Source organism: Cheilinus undulatus, linkage group 16, assembly GCF_018320785.1.
Source record: "Cheilinus undulatus linkage group 16, ASM1832078v1, whole genome shotgun sequence".
NCBI classification, from domain to species: domain Eukaryota; kingdom Metazoa; phylum Chordata; class Actinopteri; order Labriformes; family Labridae; genus Cheilinus; species Cheilinus undulatus.
The window spans coordinates 1,411,317-1,428,687 of record NC_054880.1 but is presented as its reverse complement, the minus strand read 5'-3'; the positions used below and the strand labels follow the sequence as shown (position 1 = coordinate 1,428,687).

Sequence of the window (17,371 nt, the reverse complement as noted above, 5' to 3'; positions counted from 1 at the left end):
TTAAAGGAAGAATTGTGCATATTCTTCATCAGTATGCTTTGCCTCTTTACTGGGTTGATTCTCAGAGGAGACCCACTCTGCCACAGAGTCACTGCAGCTCTGTCATATTGTAAATATTTAACCCTTTCAAAAGCCTAGTTTAAAATGCTAAATGCAAGCAATACTCATGCTTTTCCACAGGTCATGTAGCACACATAACATTGTAAGCCGTTTTAGATCATCTACTCATCAGTAGCGTTCGTCCATTAGTGCAGGATCTTGAATCCTGCACTAACTCCTGATGCAATGAGGCTGAAAAGTAGAAAGGACAAGGTTTTGTGTTACTCTCACTGCCAGAAGAGGGCAACGGATTTCAGAATGTTGCAGATGGAGAGTGGCACATGCGTTTTCTTTTCATCATTTCTTCTTTTTAGATATATTGAACTGGTGCAAAGCTTTCAGTAGTAGGAGGTGGAGGTGTCGCTCATGGTCTGGTGACAGGATACGCCCCTTCACAGGAAGACCAGTGTTTATTTGAAAGCAGAAGGAAACTTATACCCTCAGCGCCTCTGAGTCTTAAATAAACTTCACAGGCATGTTTCTGAACGAGGTGCAAAAAGAGGAAGATAACATGACAACACTTTGCTTTCTGTAGCTCTCAAGTCTCTCCTGTGTGTTTTCATTTGATTTAGTTATTTTAGAAATGAATATCATTGAGGTTTCCTTCATGTATGCTGATGTTGAGAAACAATGGAGTCTTTGTAAAAGACTTGTTCCTGGCTTCCCTGGGAGCCAAACATTATGCTATGTCCAGCACTCCTTACACTGGGGACAGTTAGATGACTACAAATCTGTATTATCTTCCTGCTCTAAGTCAATAGAGGAACAACAGATAATACCAGGTCTCTAGAGAGTCAACAGAACAATGCAGAATCATATCGTCTGCATAAAGATGAATATTACAGTCTGGTATAGCAGTGGTTCTTAACCTGGGGGTCTGGACCCCTGTCGGGGTCATGAGAAGCTGAGAGAGGGTCACCAGATGCCTTTAGAAATATAAAGTTTTTCTTTCAGTTGAAAATGGTAAATTCTATAGTGTGATAACAACTTTATTTACATTAACATTTAACAACAGATGTTTACAAAGTGCTTCAACAGACAGCAGAGGCATGAACTCAGGGATTAATACGATACACTGAAAATCAAACCAAACAGAGAAGGTCTTGGAAGTCAAGAAAAAAAATCTGAACAAACCGGAGCACAGAAGCGAACACAATTTAAAGGAAGAAGGGTGACAAACAAACTTAAAAGGCAGTTTAAATAGTGAATGATGTAAATATCTAGAAAAGGACAATAAAATATGATATATGACTACATAAAAACACAAACACATAAGCATAAAAGACGACATCACATCAATAAGGTTTAAAACAGAAACAAATAGAATGAATGAGGGATTTCATGGTAACAGTATTTAGAAGTAAAGGAGGAAAAAAGAGAGTATCTTTGTTGAACTCCTTCAGTAGATAAAAAATAAGAAAAGAATAAAAAAGGGAAGTTAACAGAAAGGACTTCCTCTACTGCTGTTGAAGAAAAGAACAAGAAGTGAAAAATCCCACCTCTATGTTCAGTGCTGATCTGACTGCAGAGACATGAAGACTTCATTTAGAGCTGTGAGTATTTGAGTGTTCTTGTTTTGGTATTTTCAGTGTAAGATTTAAAGATATCAAATGATTTTTCTAGCTTTAGAAAAGTGTCTCATAACAAATTTCTTTTTACAATGCTTTAGAATAAAATAAATCTAAGATAAACTATAACCGAAGTGTGCCAAATGTCAAACGTCAGCTTTTCAGTAGATTTTTAACATGGAAATGCCACAAATCTTCTTCATATACAAAAAATGTACATTTTTGATGAGCCTAAATGTTCGTCTTCTGTTCGTTTTGTATGTGTTCTACTGTAAATTAACAATTTTAGCAACAGTACGTATGAATTTGGTTTGTGTCAGAGCAACCCAAAGGTCTCTGAGCGCAACTGCACATTTATTAAACAACAGTGTCAGTCATTATGTCTACCCTTCACACACACCATTTTTTAAATAGTGGATGCTGAAGCTTGTAAAACTGACATAAACAGCAAAAAAAAAAAAAAAAAAAACGTGTATTGATGAGAGGCATACAGTGCTTATGAAAAGCATTCAAACCCACTGGATGTTTTAACTTCTTATTGATTTTATAAATCCATCATGGTCAATATAATGTGGCTTTTTGACAAAAAAAAAAAAATTACAAAAATATTTTAATAACAGCATGAAAACAGAGTTCTACAAACTGAATAAAAATATGTCGTGTAACATGAGTGACTGCATAAATATTCACCTCCTTTAAAGCAACTGTTCTAATACAACAGAGGTCCAGTCGACTGGTGCTAGTAGTCTCACAATTAGTAGAAATGGGGATCACAAGTGATTGTAGTATAAAGACACCTGTGTCTGGAAGGTCCGGTCACTGGTTAATCAGTATTCATGGCTACCATTACACCATGAAGACAAAAGAACACTCCAAGCAACTCAGAGAAAGGTTATTGAAAAGTATATGTGATGGGAGGAAGGATATCCTCTGAACATCCCTCAGAGTTCAGTTAAATCCATCATGAGGAAGAAGAAATAGAAGGAACATGGCACATGTGTAAATCTGCCTAGATCAGGCCATCCTCACAAACTGACCGTGCAGGAAGGAGACTAGCGAGAGAGGCCAACAAGACTACTCTGAAAGACTCACAAGCTTTAGCAGCTGAGATGGGAGAGACTCTGCAGACAACAACTGTTGGCCGGGTTCTTCACCAGTCAAAGCTTTAAGGGAGAGTGGCAAAGAGAAAACTCAGATCAAATTTGAACTAGAGTTCGACAAAAGACATGTTCCATGGTCAAATGGAAGAATGCTCTTTGGGCTGATGACACCAAAATGAAGCTTTTTAGCCACCAAACAAGGACATCACCACAAACATACCATCTCCACAGTGAATCACGGTGGTGGCAGCATCATGCTGGAGGGATGCTTCTTGGCAGCCAGCCAGCCCTGAAAGGCTTGTAAAATTAGAGGGTAAAATGAATGCAGTAAAAAAAAGAAAAATCCTGGAGGACAATCTTATTTAGTCTGCAAGAGAAGCAGTGGTGTGCACAGGGGTCGCCCCCCCTCGTGGCCCAATTGTTGAAAAACGCATGCTAAAGCGCCCTCAAGAGCCAAAATGCATGATAAAGTGCCCTCTTTGGAGCCAAAACACACACTAAACTGCCTCCTTGGCTGGTTAAAACATGATAAACTGCCCACTTGGGTGGGCAAAAAGCCGTTTTTAAGTACCTGCCTCATTGGCAAAACACACTAAACTCCAGAAGACCATTAGGACCAAGAAATACTATGAAACATTACTGTTACAATGACTTTTATACTGGGCCCTTTTTTGATCTATATTGAGCCAGAACTATATCTCACAGAACCTGTTTGGATTATCTGGTGCTAATATGGTGTTAAAATGCACTAGAATACAGGAAATGGCATCTACTTCATTGAAAATGTTCTGGGGGAAGACCCCAGATTCCCTAGGGATTTATTTATTTCTGTGTGTTCTTCACAGTCCAACATTGAATCTACACAGTTCTTGTGGATGCTGATCTTAACTACAAACTAACTTGAGTAGTCTGTCTAGTTAGTCTGTTTTAAGGCTATATAATGTGCCGTATGTAAAACATATAAACATGTCTAAAGTGCCCTCGAAAACACACGAAACTTAGTGCCCTCTTCAGTGGTGAGAATGCGCTGTTTGTGCCCTTTCTTTTCTTTTCGCCCCTGCCCTTGAAAAAGTCTGTGCACGCCACTGGAGAGAAGTACGGTTTGGGAGAAGGTTTCCTGTCCAGTAAGATGATGACCTGAAGGACACAGTGAAAGCTACACAGAAATAGAGACAACAAGGTGAACGTTCTGTGCATCCACTGGATGCAAAGGTGCTGTATTGTTTCAGTCTAAAAAGCCAAGATATTCTGAACATGAATAATCTATTAAATCAAAAAAGAAAAACAGACAAGGTTGTGAATATATGTTACAGACACTTTATTACGGGGTTTGCTAAAAGCTGGCTCTGCTAGCATCCAGAGTCAGCTGTTTGAAAACAGAAGTACACCGATGTTAGCCTCTGAGAATCAACATCATAACCTGCAGTGTTGGACTAGCAACCCACTGATTTGATTATTTTATTTATAGCACTTTTCACAATGAAGTTGTAACACATGTTGGAATTAAATCAATCCTTGATAGCATGAAAGTACACAAACTGTTGCATATTGAAAGAGAAAACACAAGACAATCAGACCAAACAGAGCATAACTGATAAAAACAGGGCTTCACCACTGCCTCTTATTCAGACAGCAGAGAGGTGGGCTAAATGGCTTCTTTGAACTGAGGACTGGTGTGTAAACTACTGCTGTACAGCCTCATGCACTTCCTGTGAGTGGACCACAACCAGAGTTCGATAGTGCTGAAAGCAGAAGACATGCACTCTGTGGAAACAGAGTAGACACTATTCCCTCTCTGAAATCAATAACGTTCAATGCATTAAGTTATATTATGACTTTATAATTCAGCTGCCCATGAAAACAACATTGCACATACACAAACTCTAACAAGCAAGAAACTTCAGTTCTGCAAAATAAATCTGGATTTTTTTTTTCTTTTGAACTGGGACCATGTTGGAATAGTGTAAATGTTTTAAATGACTGCAGAATTCACAATTAACTGATCACCTTAAAATATTTAACATTTTCTCTCCTCTCCTACAGATGTGAAGCCAAGATGATCATTTAGGTCTCCACATCAGATTAACTCAACAAACTCACCAGTCATAGACCTGAACATCAGAGAGTCAACCATGGAGAGTCCTTCTTCAAACTCAGTCCAAAGACTTCTCGTCTTCCTTCTGTGTCTCCAGCTTCTTCATCACCCTTCACTGGCTTACTCCCTGAAAAACTGCACCTTTGATTTTACTTTGCATGGCTTGGCTGAAGTTCATCTGGACTGCTCTTTCCGTAAACTTGTCTCTGTCCCTGATGACATCCCTAAAGATGCATACTGGGTAAAACTCTTAAACAATCAGATCAAACAGATCAAAAGAGATGATTTTGGGAATTTCACACAGTTACGTGTTCTGAACCTGCATAAGAATTTGATTTCTCATGTAGATGGTGGATCCTTCATCGATTTGGTGTCATTGACAGTACTCCACATGGGGTTTAATAATCTCACACATCTGACGAGTAACATCTTTCAGGGACTGTCAAACCTCACTTTGTTGGACCTCCATGAAAACAGCATTACTTTTATTCATGGCTTGGCCTTTCACTTCCTGACCAGCTTACAAACTGTCATCCTAGACTCCAACAAGTTACAAAAGGTTTCCGACATACAGCCAATTCTAATTCTACCACACATACATAAACTGAGCATCGCAGAGAATCTGTTCTCCACCTTTGAGTCTAAAGATCTGAATCTGAATGGGTCGTCAAGCCTGAGAGAGTTAGATGTTGAAGGTAATGCCCTCAGCAGATTCAGCATCACAACACCTATCTTCCCTCATCTTCACACGATAAACCTTGACTGATGTGTTAAAATTACTCAATTTAAATGGGACATCCCTGATAAGTCTTTCCTGAGGAACATAACTCAACTGGATTTCAGTCACTCAGATGCTTTTGTAGAAATCCAAATAGTCCTGCAGAGTCTCGACTCACTACGACAATTTAAACTTCATTTTATGAAGGGATTGATCAACAAAGAACTGTTGGCCTCTATCTGCAGAGTACCAACACTTCAGATCCTGGATCTGTCTTACAATGATGATGCAAACTTCAGTGCCAAACTTGGAGTTTGCTGTCAACTCAAGGAACTTTACTTGAGTAGTACTGGTATGTCTAACATGCCAAAAGGCGCAATAGAAATGATGAAGCAACTAAGGTCATTAGATCTACACCTTAATTTTCTCACCAAGGTGCCAGAGGACATCAGAAGCCTCTCCTCCCTCAGGGTCCTCAGACTTGATTTCAACCGAATCTCTGAGTTGAGCTGTGAGGATTTTGAAAACACATCCAGCCTCAGGGAGCTTTACATGTTTAAAAACCGCATTGCCAAACTGGACAGGTGTCCCTTCCAACATCTCAACAGCCTCAGGGTTTTAGATTTGAGTTATAATCTGCTGTTGACATTTGGAGACACCTTCAAATTTAGCCTGAAGAACCTTCAGACATTGAATTTGAGAAATCACTTTGTAATTCGCTTTAAAAGGGGTGAGTTTGAGAGTTTAGGGTCCCTTAAACAGATGGATTTGAAATCTAATGACATTTTAGGGGTAGACCTTGGAGCATTTGATGGTTTGTACAACCTGACAAGTCTAACTGTATCACTTCCAAATTTTTTTAGAAGTAACTTCCAGGCTTTACATCAAATAAAGGATCTAACAATCACTTTCCCTTTAACATCGGTTTTAAAAAGTCACCATGAAAACCTCAAGAGTTCTCTCTTTAATTTAACATCACTGAAAAAGCTGAACATGGTGTTCTATGATAATCACCATGGATTCACCATTCCAACTCACATAGAGATAATCAAATCTGCAAGACTTGTAGAGGAATTAACAGCTGAGAACATTTTCTTTTCAACACCAAGTCCAGACACATTCCAGTCTTATTCTCAGCTGAGAAGTTTGAGAATCACACAGTCTGACTTGTCTGATTTGGGTCCTGAACTGTTCTGGCCAATCCCACACCTGCAGACACTGGATCTATCTAACACTAAACTAAAGTCTCTGGATTTTTTGGCCCAGGCCAACCTGTCTGCACTCAAATACTTGTTTCTCAGGGACACTGGTATAACAGCGATCGATGATGACATCTTCCAGTCCCTCCCAGCTCTTCTTTATGTGGACCTGAGGAAAACCCTTTTGGCCTGTGACTGCTCCAATGCTGGCTTCATCCAGTGGGTGAAGAGCAACAACCAAACTCTGGTAGATGGCGCCCATGACTACATCTGTTCCTCTCCTCTGATCAAACAGGGAACCAAGGTGTTGGACTTTGATGTCCAGTCCTGTTGGATGGACGTTGGCTTCCTCTGCTATATCTCCAGCTCTTGTCTGGTGGTGTTAACTCTCCTCACCTCTTTCATCTACCACTTCCTGAGGTGGCAGATGGTCTATGCCTTCCTCCTCTTCCAGGCCTTCTTTTATGACAGCAGGAAGAGGAGGAGAGGAGCCCCTCACCTCTACGATGCCTTCATCTCCTACAATGTTGAGGATGAGGCCTGGGTCTACAGAGAGATGCTTCCAGTGCTGGAGGGAGAGCAGGGCTGGAGACTGTGTCTGCACCACAGAGACTTCCAACCAGGTAAATACCTAATGACCCTTGTTGTCATGTCTTCCTGCATTGAGAACATTTTAAGATTTTCAAAGGAACCATTGTAGTTCTATACATATGACCTCTAGGCAGATGAAGCCTGGAGCTTCAACCTAACAGCATCTTCACAATGGAGACTGTTTTCATCAAAGGGGTTTTGAAAATACAAACCTGTTTTAGAGATCTTGAAGATGCTTGTTGAAGTCACCTGATATCTCTTGTTTTTATGTTTGTATCTGCAGGTAAACCTATCATAGAGAACATCACAGACGCCATCTACAGCAGCAGGAAGACCATCTGTGTGATCAGCTGGAGCTACCTGCGGAGCGAGTGGTGCTCCAGAGAGATCCAGATGGCCAGGTGGGGGTTGTCTCTGAGTATTTTACATAAAAGGTACAGTCAAAATCAGGTGCAAGGTAGGATAGGGCTGATCAAAAGAGCTCCTGTTTTAAGCATGATCAAGAGAAACAAGACAAACTGGCAGGCAGGCAGAGGAAGTCCTCTAAACCTTCCTCACAGACTGTCTTGGTGTCGTTGCAGTTTCCGTCTGTTTGATGAGAAGAAGGACGTGTTGATCCTGCTGTTTCTGGAGGAGATGCCCTCTCATCAGCTGTCTCCGTACTACCGTATGAGGAAGCTGGTGAAGAAACGCACCTACCTGAGCTGGCCACAGGCTGGACAACACAAGGGAGTCTTCTGGCAGAACGTCCGGAGGGCTCTGGAGACGGGAGAGTCCACCAGAGACAATGTGAATCTTCTGACTGGACCAGAGGGATTCCTGAACATTCCTGAACCTGTGAGCTGAAATACAGGAGAATCTAAGAGATGCTAATGGAGACTTTTAATCCGAAAGGATCAGACAATGACAATAAAGACCAGACATCTGATTCCACTGAAGATAAATGAATGAATGAACAAATGCATTAAAGCTAAGTAAGTTTAAAAAAATAGCTAAAAGCAGCTTTTGCATGTATGTTTTAGAGCAGCATTATCAAACTGATATAGTGACTAAAGTGGAAAAAAGTGATTGAGGCATATGAACATACATTTCAATTTCTGAGAGAGGAAGGATGTGATGGAAGCCACTGCAAGGGGGTAAAAACTGTTCCTGAGTCTGTTGGTTTTAGCTTTTATTGTCCTAAACCGCTTACCAGAGGTCAGCAGGTCAGACAGGGACTGTCCAAGGTGTGTACTGTCCTTCATTATACCGACAGCCCTCCTCTCCATCCTGGTGGTGTACACTGAGTTGTAGCTCTATCCCAACAATGGGTTGAGCTGCTCCCAGCACACTGTGCAGGTGTTTCCTCTCTGCAGCAGCGCAGCTGGTGTACCACACAGTCATACCTGTCATACAGGTGTCAGATTAGTTGCTCTTGAGTTGTTTCAGCCATTGTGGATTTCCCCTGTTTCTGGTAGTGGCTTTTCCACAATACCAGTTTGCTGAGTACAATAAATAATCCATGAGGGTCACTCTAGGAAATGTTTATGTTCACATTCAGAGAGGTCCATTCACTCATTCTGTCTGTTCACACTGACAACTCAATGGTAGAATTAATAGACCATCAGACCATCAAATAATGTCCTAGTGCTCCTGATGTACAGCCAACATCTGAAAATAGAGCAATTCAGAGTTCTTAACAGTTAAATACACAGCACTGAGAACAACTTTAATTAATAAGAATAGCATGCAACACATGTTAAAATAAAAGCCCACAACCACTGATTTCACTACTTTTAAAAGTAAAACTGCAAACAAAACTTCATTTTAGGCCTTAATATTTCCCTGAGAACATACAAAATATCACAGACACCTACCGCCACGTCTTGGTCTGCACTGGTAGTATGACGTCACTTGGCTAGAGTGCTCCTTGTCGTTGCTGTGTCTTAACTCTGTTTCAGACTGGCAGCCAGTGTTAGGGCTACAGCTCTCACATGCCGTAGAGACACTGCATGGAGAATTTTGAGATTCGAGGTCTCATACAGAGCCATATTTACCTTGTAACAAATATGTACATCCACATTGGTAGAATGTATTTAAATCAGTTTAATATAGTTGAATTTTAATATTAAATATGCCTGTTTAATAAAGTTGTTCTTCAAACTTCTACTATTGAAGAAGCTTTCTGTTTCCACATGATACAAAATGTTGCAGGTAAAGATAAACACAGTGAGAAAACACTTCCGGAGTCAAGTCCATTTAGCATTTCTTTGGAGAAACTTCATTTTTTTATAATGCTTTTACTTTGAAAAGCTCCCCGAGCGGTTCCACTATACTGAATGAAGTCACTTGTAGGGAGGTTTATTGCGGCAAAACTTGCAGAGGAATGACAGAGCTTTGACAGCAGTTACACAGACGACAAGCAGCAAACTCATGCCTGGTATGAAAGCAGGTGCAGCAGATTCAAGCAGCAAAAAATGCAGCCAGTCTTAAATAGCCAGTTGCCTTTTAAGTCACATCTGTCTGTTGTACTTCATCTCTCATAGATTATCTCTAAATAAACTCTGATTGGGTCTTGACCTCTGGACAATTTTTAAATGGGGTCTTGTACCTTTAAAGTTTTCTAATTATGGTGGGGCCCAAAAGTGATCCATGTGGAACACCTTTGGAAAAATATTAACCTTCTGAGACCGGTGTTGGTGAGAGAGGCACAGGTTACAAAGAGTTGTTTACCTTTGAACCATTAATCACTGGAGGCCCTACATTATGCTATTCTAATGACACAATCCATTCCTTTGTAGCCTTACAGAAGCTTTTCTAACAAGCTGGGAACTCTGCGGCATAATGGCTGTAGATGGGGTCGGTTTATCTGCATAGTTTAGCCAGTTAAGAGTAAAAATGGGCAAAGAAGATTTGTTGTCTCGCCTGTTCACTGTGTCGAAAACGTACAAAGCAATTCATTTCTCTCAAAAAATCTCCTCTGTGTCAGACACTAATTTATGATGCAGCTTTCGGCAGTTTGTCTCCTTCTGCCTCTGCGCACTGATCCTCTGAACTGATACATGTCTGTGGGCTTCTACAGCAATAATAATAGTCGACACCGAGCTAAAACAAAGATAATATGAGTAAAGTTTTGAAGAGTTATTATGAATAGCAGGATTACAATGTATAAATCATGTAACTAATATGAAATATAATGTAAGAAAAAGAAACAGGAAATAACTAAATGTAATAAAATGATACGACAGTAATCTAATTCAATGAAGGGTGTGATCTGAAATCAAGGAAAAAATACTAAACAGCGGAATTTTGGAACTAGATTTTGGAAAATCGGTCTGATTTGATTAATGGCTTTTAATGGAAACGTTATGACACACATCAACCCGTTCAGGAGGAATTAGACAAGAATCGTCTACTTTGCCGTGGAGAGGTGGAGTCTTGAAGACGAACCATCTAGATCAGAGGTATTGAAACTATGGCCCGGGGGCCAAATGAGGCCCACAGTCCATTTTTTATTGGCCCACTGTAAATTCCAGAGATAAAATGGAATATAGCCCACATTAAAACATAGAGCTTAAGCTTAACTGTATTGTACTTCTTGTTTTCAGGACAAGGCAGTGCTGCCATGTTAAATCTGCAAACAAACATTTTGACAAGAAGATATCTTGATAAATAATGTCCTGATGGATTATCACAGTAAGTAGCATCACCGATAATTGTTCCGTGGCAGAGCCAGTGGTAGCCGTGCTAAATGATGCCCCCTGAAATCTGATTGGCTCCCCAGAATACTGAAAATGACTGTCTATTTGCTCTGTCAGCCATTAAATAGCCATTTAGGCATAGCCTACTCAATCGCCAAGCATGTATTAACTTACATTGGATTAGTCTTAATGACTTAAAAATCCTCATGGCAGGGAATATGAAAGTGGGCCCACCATCCTAATATGTTTCTATGTGGCCCATAGTGGAAAAAGTCAGGACACCCCTGGTCTAGATGAAGGAGGAGAATCTGGAGATATCATCGATATCAGCTGACTTGAACCTTTGACTGGCCGATGAAGGGCTGACAGCATCTGTAGGGTTGAGCAGTACCTAGGGGACCTCTGCAGATGATGGTGAGATATGGCAGCGATTTCCTGGGGTTGACGTTTTACAAGCTTTTTTAAGTCAAAAAGTCCAGGAGAGACAAAATGGTTAAAAAAGTAGCTTAGGGGTCAGAAGGTTAACTACAGTATATGTAGTATGGAACAATATAGACACTTATACAGTGTTTAATTAAAGTTAACTGAAAGTAAAGTTGCCAATTTTACTGTGTATTTACTTTATCATAAGGGTGTGATTTTGTCGGAATAACCTGGTTGGAGATCTATTCTCTTGTTTTTCCAAGAAAGAAAGACCATATCTTGCTTAACAGCTCCAGTAGCTACTCAGTACTTACAGTAAACTTCAAAATGGATACTTTTTACTTGAGCAGATTCATAGACCAGTACTTTTACTGTTACTTCAGTTAACAGAATAACTGCACTTTTACTGGAGTACAATAGTTGTGAACTTTTCCAGCTGTGGAACTAAATATGTGAATATTGACACTTTAAGGTTTCTTAAGGGCCAAATTGACTTTTAAAAAAATATATTTTAAAAATTATAGAAAAAACTTTCATTTCCCATTCCTGTCTTTGCAAAATCATCAAATCTCACTACATGTCTAATTAACAGATGTGTTTATGCTTACATCTTTTATTACTGAAAAAAAAACAGAATTTCTTCAAGAACCTGTGCTCAACCTTGCCCTGCTCAGAGGCCACACTGACTCGAATATGGGTGCAAGAGCTCCAACCCACAAAAATCTTCTTCTCAAGCACATTTCGGAAAACTGCGTTGGTTTATTCTATTCATCAGCTAGATATGTCAGATGCAAGCATACAATTCATCAGGCACAACAGAAAAACCCAGAATGATAAACGTTCCTGCTATATCATTTGCATATGTAGACAAACAGGGATAATATCAGCTGATACTGATATTAAGCTGAAGCATCTGTGCATCCCAATAAGAGCTGTGTGCAGCTGAGTAGCTGCAGGATTAGGTATAGCAAGCTTAGAGTTTCAACTTGACTGATGTTCTCTGATCTCCCTCTAATCATCGTATTCATCTTCAGTCTCTTGTACATCTTTTTATATATCTGAGATACTGCCTGGTTCTCATCTTACAGTCCTCCTCCTTAGCTCTTCTTTCACTTATTTTATCAAGTCTGGCCACTGGTACACTTGTGTCTTTTTACCTGACTATCCCATGAAAATTTCTGACCACAGAGCTCACAGCTGAAGGGTTTCTCTCCTGTGTGGATCACCATGTGTGAAGTCAGATGAGACTTGTGACTGAATTTTTTATCACACTCAGAGCAGCTGTAGGGTTTCTCTCCTGTGTGCACCAACATATGTGTGTTAAGATGAGACTTGTAATAAAATCCCTTTTCACATTGAGAGCAGCTAAAGGGTTTCTCTCCTGTGTGAACAAACATGTGGGAGTTCAGATGAGACTTTTGATTAAATTTTTTATCACACCCAGAGCAGCTGAAGCGTTTCTGTTCTCCATGAATTAACATGTGATTTGTCAGAGTAGACTTTTTGTTAAATGTTTTATCACACTTAGAGCAGCTAAATGGCCTTTCTCCTGTGTGAAGAAACATGTGCGATTTCAGATAAGCCTTATGTTTAAATCTTTTGTCACACTCAGGGCAGCTAAAGGGTTTCTCTCCTGTGTGACTCAGCATGTGTTTGGTCAGACTAACTTTATACTTAAATCTTTTACCACAGTCAGAGCAGCCGAAGTGATGCTGTTCGGTATGAGCTAACATGTGTGGAGCCAGACTTGACTTAAACTTAAATCTTTTATCACAGTCAGAGCAGGCGTAAGGTTTCTCTTTTTGGTGTATTCTCATATGTTGGAGCAAACCTCCTTTTTCATTAAACCTTTTACTACATTCAGGGCAGCTGAACGGTTTCTCTCCTGTGTGAATTCTCATATGTATTGCAAGATGACATTTCCATCTGAATGTTTTATTGCATTGGGAGCAGCTGTGTGATTTCTTGTCATTGTCTGATCTATCATCATCAAAGTTTTCCACACAGTTTAGTCCAGGATCATTTTCCATGGTGACCCTCCAATCATCACTGTCATCAGTTTCAGCTTCAGAGCAGTCTCCAGTCTTGTCCTGAGTCTCTGAATGTAAATGTCTCTCTGGTTCTGAGTTCCTGGCCTGTCTTGGTCCTCCACAGTCCTCTCCATCAGCTCCTGTTTTCATCCCTTCACTTTGTATTTCATCAAGCTGTGAGGACAGAGGTTTCTCTTCATCATCTTCAGTCTTCACTGAAACAGGAGCAAAGGGGAACTTGATGGTATAAACCTCATCCAGTCCCTCCTGACTGCTCCACAGTTCCTCCTCTTCCTCTTTAAGGTGTGGAGGCTCAGTGCCCTCCTGCTCCAGACTGGAGCTCCACTCCTGCTGCTCAGAGGGAACCTCTTCTGGAGTCACTGACAGCTCCTGGTTGTCTGTTGGACACACAAAAATGCAAAAACACAAACAGAATGAAACATTAGAGCTGCATGCAACTCCATCGTGTCACAATCAGAGGTTCAATGAAACAAAGAAATAATGATCTGGTATAGTTGTTAAGTCCTTTTGCCCAAAACATATTCCTCTTGTTATTGTTTCCTCTGAACCAGCATTTGGTGGTCCAAATATTTAGGATGTTTTCAAATGGTCTTTAAATAAACGGAACTAAGAGCTAAAAGCAGAAGGTTGAAACAATGCAAAACCAGGAATGCCAAAAATATAGAGAATAAAAGCAAAAAAGAAAAAAAATAGTTTAAAAGATCCTACAGAACAAAACATGTAAAACAAGGCCCTCAGAGATCCAAGAAGTATATTATAATATATAATATATTATCACTGAAGTATTTATCCATGTAAATACAATAATAATGAACTTTTTTTTAATCAAGTCAGCAGGTCAATGTTGCTACTACTGATGCAATATCCTGTTCAACTTCATAGTAGGGCTCAACGTTTAGATAATCAAATTGCAATGACACGAATGTTTGCATAATGTGCCAATCCTAACATCTCTGCTGCTAAAATTATATTAAACTGGGATTTTGACACAGATTTCAGTATCAACATATATTGCAGCTTTTGTGATTTGAAAATCGCAGAAAGATTTATTGTGTTTAATCCAAATTTCAATTGAGTGCCCAGCCCTATTTCACGGCATTATTTCTGGTTAAACACAGACTCCTCTAGTGCTGCACAATATGGTAATAATGTGTGATTGCAGTTATACTGGACATTAGGGGTGGACATTACGATATTATATATGTGTGTGTGGTGTGGGTGTGTGTGTGTGTGTGTCTGTGTACCAAGTGAATCTGCAGCACTACTTTCAAAATAATTCAATAATCTTCTAGACAAAATATAAGTTTATAAGGGTAAATATACTCCTGCATAGCGGCAGAGGAAACATCGTAAACCTAAAAGTCTTTCTGCCACTATTTTATGAATCTTTCAAGAGCTACAAAATACAATAATAATTTCAGCCCTGTATGCAGGATTTTTACTAAAAAGCCTGCCATTGCACTTGTTATTAAATTAATCGTGCAGCACTAGTGCGTAAGACTGTCAAAATTTAGATCAGATCACAACATGTCCAAGGTGAAATATTTCTCAAACTTGATGTGTCAAAATACCAGTTTAATATTTTGGCGAAAGCAGAGATTTTAAGCCCTACACATCAGGCACACAGTTAAGTTAATTTTTTAGATAGAATGATTTACAAAAAAACTACTTTTCTTCTTTATGTTATTTTTTTTCTTAATCAAAATGAGAATGATGTAGAAACCATCATTCACTTCAAAACAACTGTGTGTACCCAATTTGCAATATGAGTCAAAATGATCAGTTAGATATATTTTAAAACTGTTCAGCCCTAGTTTCACTATCTTATATTTTGTTGGTTAATATATATAGATTTTTTTTTCTTGCGTCGTTAAAAATGCATATGATGAAGAACTTAAAATACAATCAGTCACAAAATATTTTCCCAAATTTAGATCGTTCTTCCTCAGTTTAAAGACACATTTTGTTGGCTTGAAATCGTACATTGTTGACGCTTGGAACCACAGAAAGGTCATATCACGTCTTGACTATAACAACTGGTTTAGAAATAGGAGAAAAAGGCACTAAAATTAAAATAACCGTTGACGACCGTTACCGTAAAACTTAGAATACAACCTCTTCTACGACACTGTCCATTTGTTTAAAGTCGGTCCAAACAGAATGAGAACAATGACTGAGGGGAAAAATGAACAAACCTGCTCTGTGAAAGCGAAGCTGAACATCGTCCAGAAGTTTCTGTTTTCGCTCGTTTTCCTCTTTACATCGACAAAGTTGTTCCTCGTATTCTGCTATCGTTCTTTCAAAGACTCCAAAAATCTCCTCAGCAGCAGCAGTCAGTCTCTGGTTGACAAAATCTCTCAGTGTCTCGACTCCTGGCATTTTCACACAGTTTTACTGGCTGATTTATTCTGGAAAACACTACAACCACTCCATCAAACAGCAACTTTGACTGTTTCACCACTCATATCTCCAGTTTGAATGCTAAGCTAAGCTAGCTTTGTAGTTTATGGGTAGATGACTGAGGGAGAGAAAACTGAGAAAAACATTTAAAGCTTAAAGTCCATTCAGTTGACAGAATGAGGAATTAGAATCGATAATCTCTCATAACAAAGTGACGCAGATTAAAAATTGCTCTGATTCGCCGCCATGTTGCTAAATACAGCGTAAGGCGTTCGCAATAATAATCACTTCCGGTGCAACGCTGTTCGTGTCCTTCAGAATAAAGGTTGGAACTCACCTCTCACGAGACATTTTAGTCAAACACTAACTGCATTTTTTCATGGCATCAGGGATTTTTAGTTCCCATCTGAACCATTTTGACCTGGTTAGAAAGTGACAGGACCAATCAGCGCCGAGGGGCAGTACTTTCGGGCATGGCAGAGATATGACAGCAGCGAGAAGAGGCCGGTGCAATTATGATGGAAGACATCAGCATGGATGCTGCGGAAGTGTACATTTGATCAGAGCTTGATGACATTTCTTCGTTAAAAGAACAAATAACAGCATTGAGTTGTTTTCTTTTCAAAAATGACAAAAGTCGTGTACTGACATGTCTACAGTCACCATGGTTCACGTTGTGCAGCTCCCTATGGAGTTTATTCCTCAGTAGGGCACACATCAGTTTTCTTTCAAAGGCTCTGCCATTTCCAAACGCCATCTATGGGAGGTTTTCCAGATGGATGTGTGAAACAAATCCATCTGGCGTGTCAGGTTAACAGGCTTAATCTTTGTGCACAAAGTTTCGTGTACTGAAACGTCCATACCTTATTTATTACACCAAAGGTGATTCCACCTGTGCTGATGATGAGAATACAGTACAGGATTTAAATTCCTAGGATGTAACCATGCAGTGGTCTAAGTAGACTGGATGTCAGAAGCAGATCATAGAATGCTCATTAAGACCATACGAGACTTGAGACTTGACTTGGACTTGCAAAAAATGACTGGTGTGCATCTCTGTTATTCACAAACACAAAGAAATATGATTAAAGAACTGACAACAGCATAACACACAGCATATAGTTGGTCATCTGTCCACACCTGAGCATACAGCATTTTGCTGAGAATCACAGTCAATAATAGCAGGTAGTCTTCCACTTTTCTCCATGACTGTCCATGCTTTTAGCAATCTACATTTGTATTTCAGTCTGGAAAGGGTTGTTGAAACATCAGCTCTGAACTGACCCCACTAAGTGATATTTCTGACTCTCATTTTGCCACAGAAAGGATTTAGTGTTACAGTAAGACTTAATTGTTGTCTGTAGATGCATGAAGGCAGTGAGGAAGGTGTTTGTGTAGTTTTAAGATGTAGAAATAGGAAAGAAAATACAGGTGACTGTGCAGGTGC

General features: G+C 39.6%; 2 protein-coding genes across 2 annotated transcripts; one reads left to right on the top strand and one right to left on the bottom strand.

Annotated features, from left to right (window-relative positions):
- Positions 1 to 1,623: 1,623 nt before the first annotated feature.
- On the top strand, positions 1,624 to 9,377 carry LOC121524419 (toll-like receptor 13). Its single transcript, XM_041809797.1, is given in 4 exon segments — positions 1,624 to 1,652; positions 4,811 to 7,402; positions 7,654 to 7,771; positions 7,952 to 9,377. Coding segments are annotated over 3 exon segments (2,886 nt in total). The 5' UTR covers positions 1,624 to 1,652; positions 4,811 to 4,899; the 3' UTR covers positions 8,217 to 9,377.
- A 2,563-nt stretch (positions 9,378 to 11,940) lies between these two features.
- LOC121524422 (gastrula zinc finger protein XlCGF57.1-like) lies at positions 11,941 to 16,169 on the bottom strand. Its single transcript, XM_041809803.1, has 2 exons — positions 15,720 to 16,169; positions 11,941 to 13,901 (listed from the first exon to the last, which is right to left on the bottom strand). Exons 1-2 carry the CDS (start codon positions 15,901 to 15,903, stop codon positions 12,595 to 12,597), a joined length of 1,491 nt encoding a protein of 496 aa, XP_041665737.1. The 5' UTR covers positions 15,904 to 16,169; the 3' UTR covers positions 11,941 to 12,594.
- Positions 16,170 to 17,371: the final 1,202 nt, after the last annotated feature.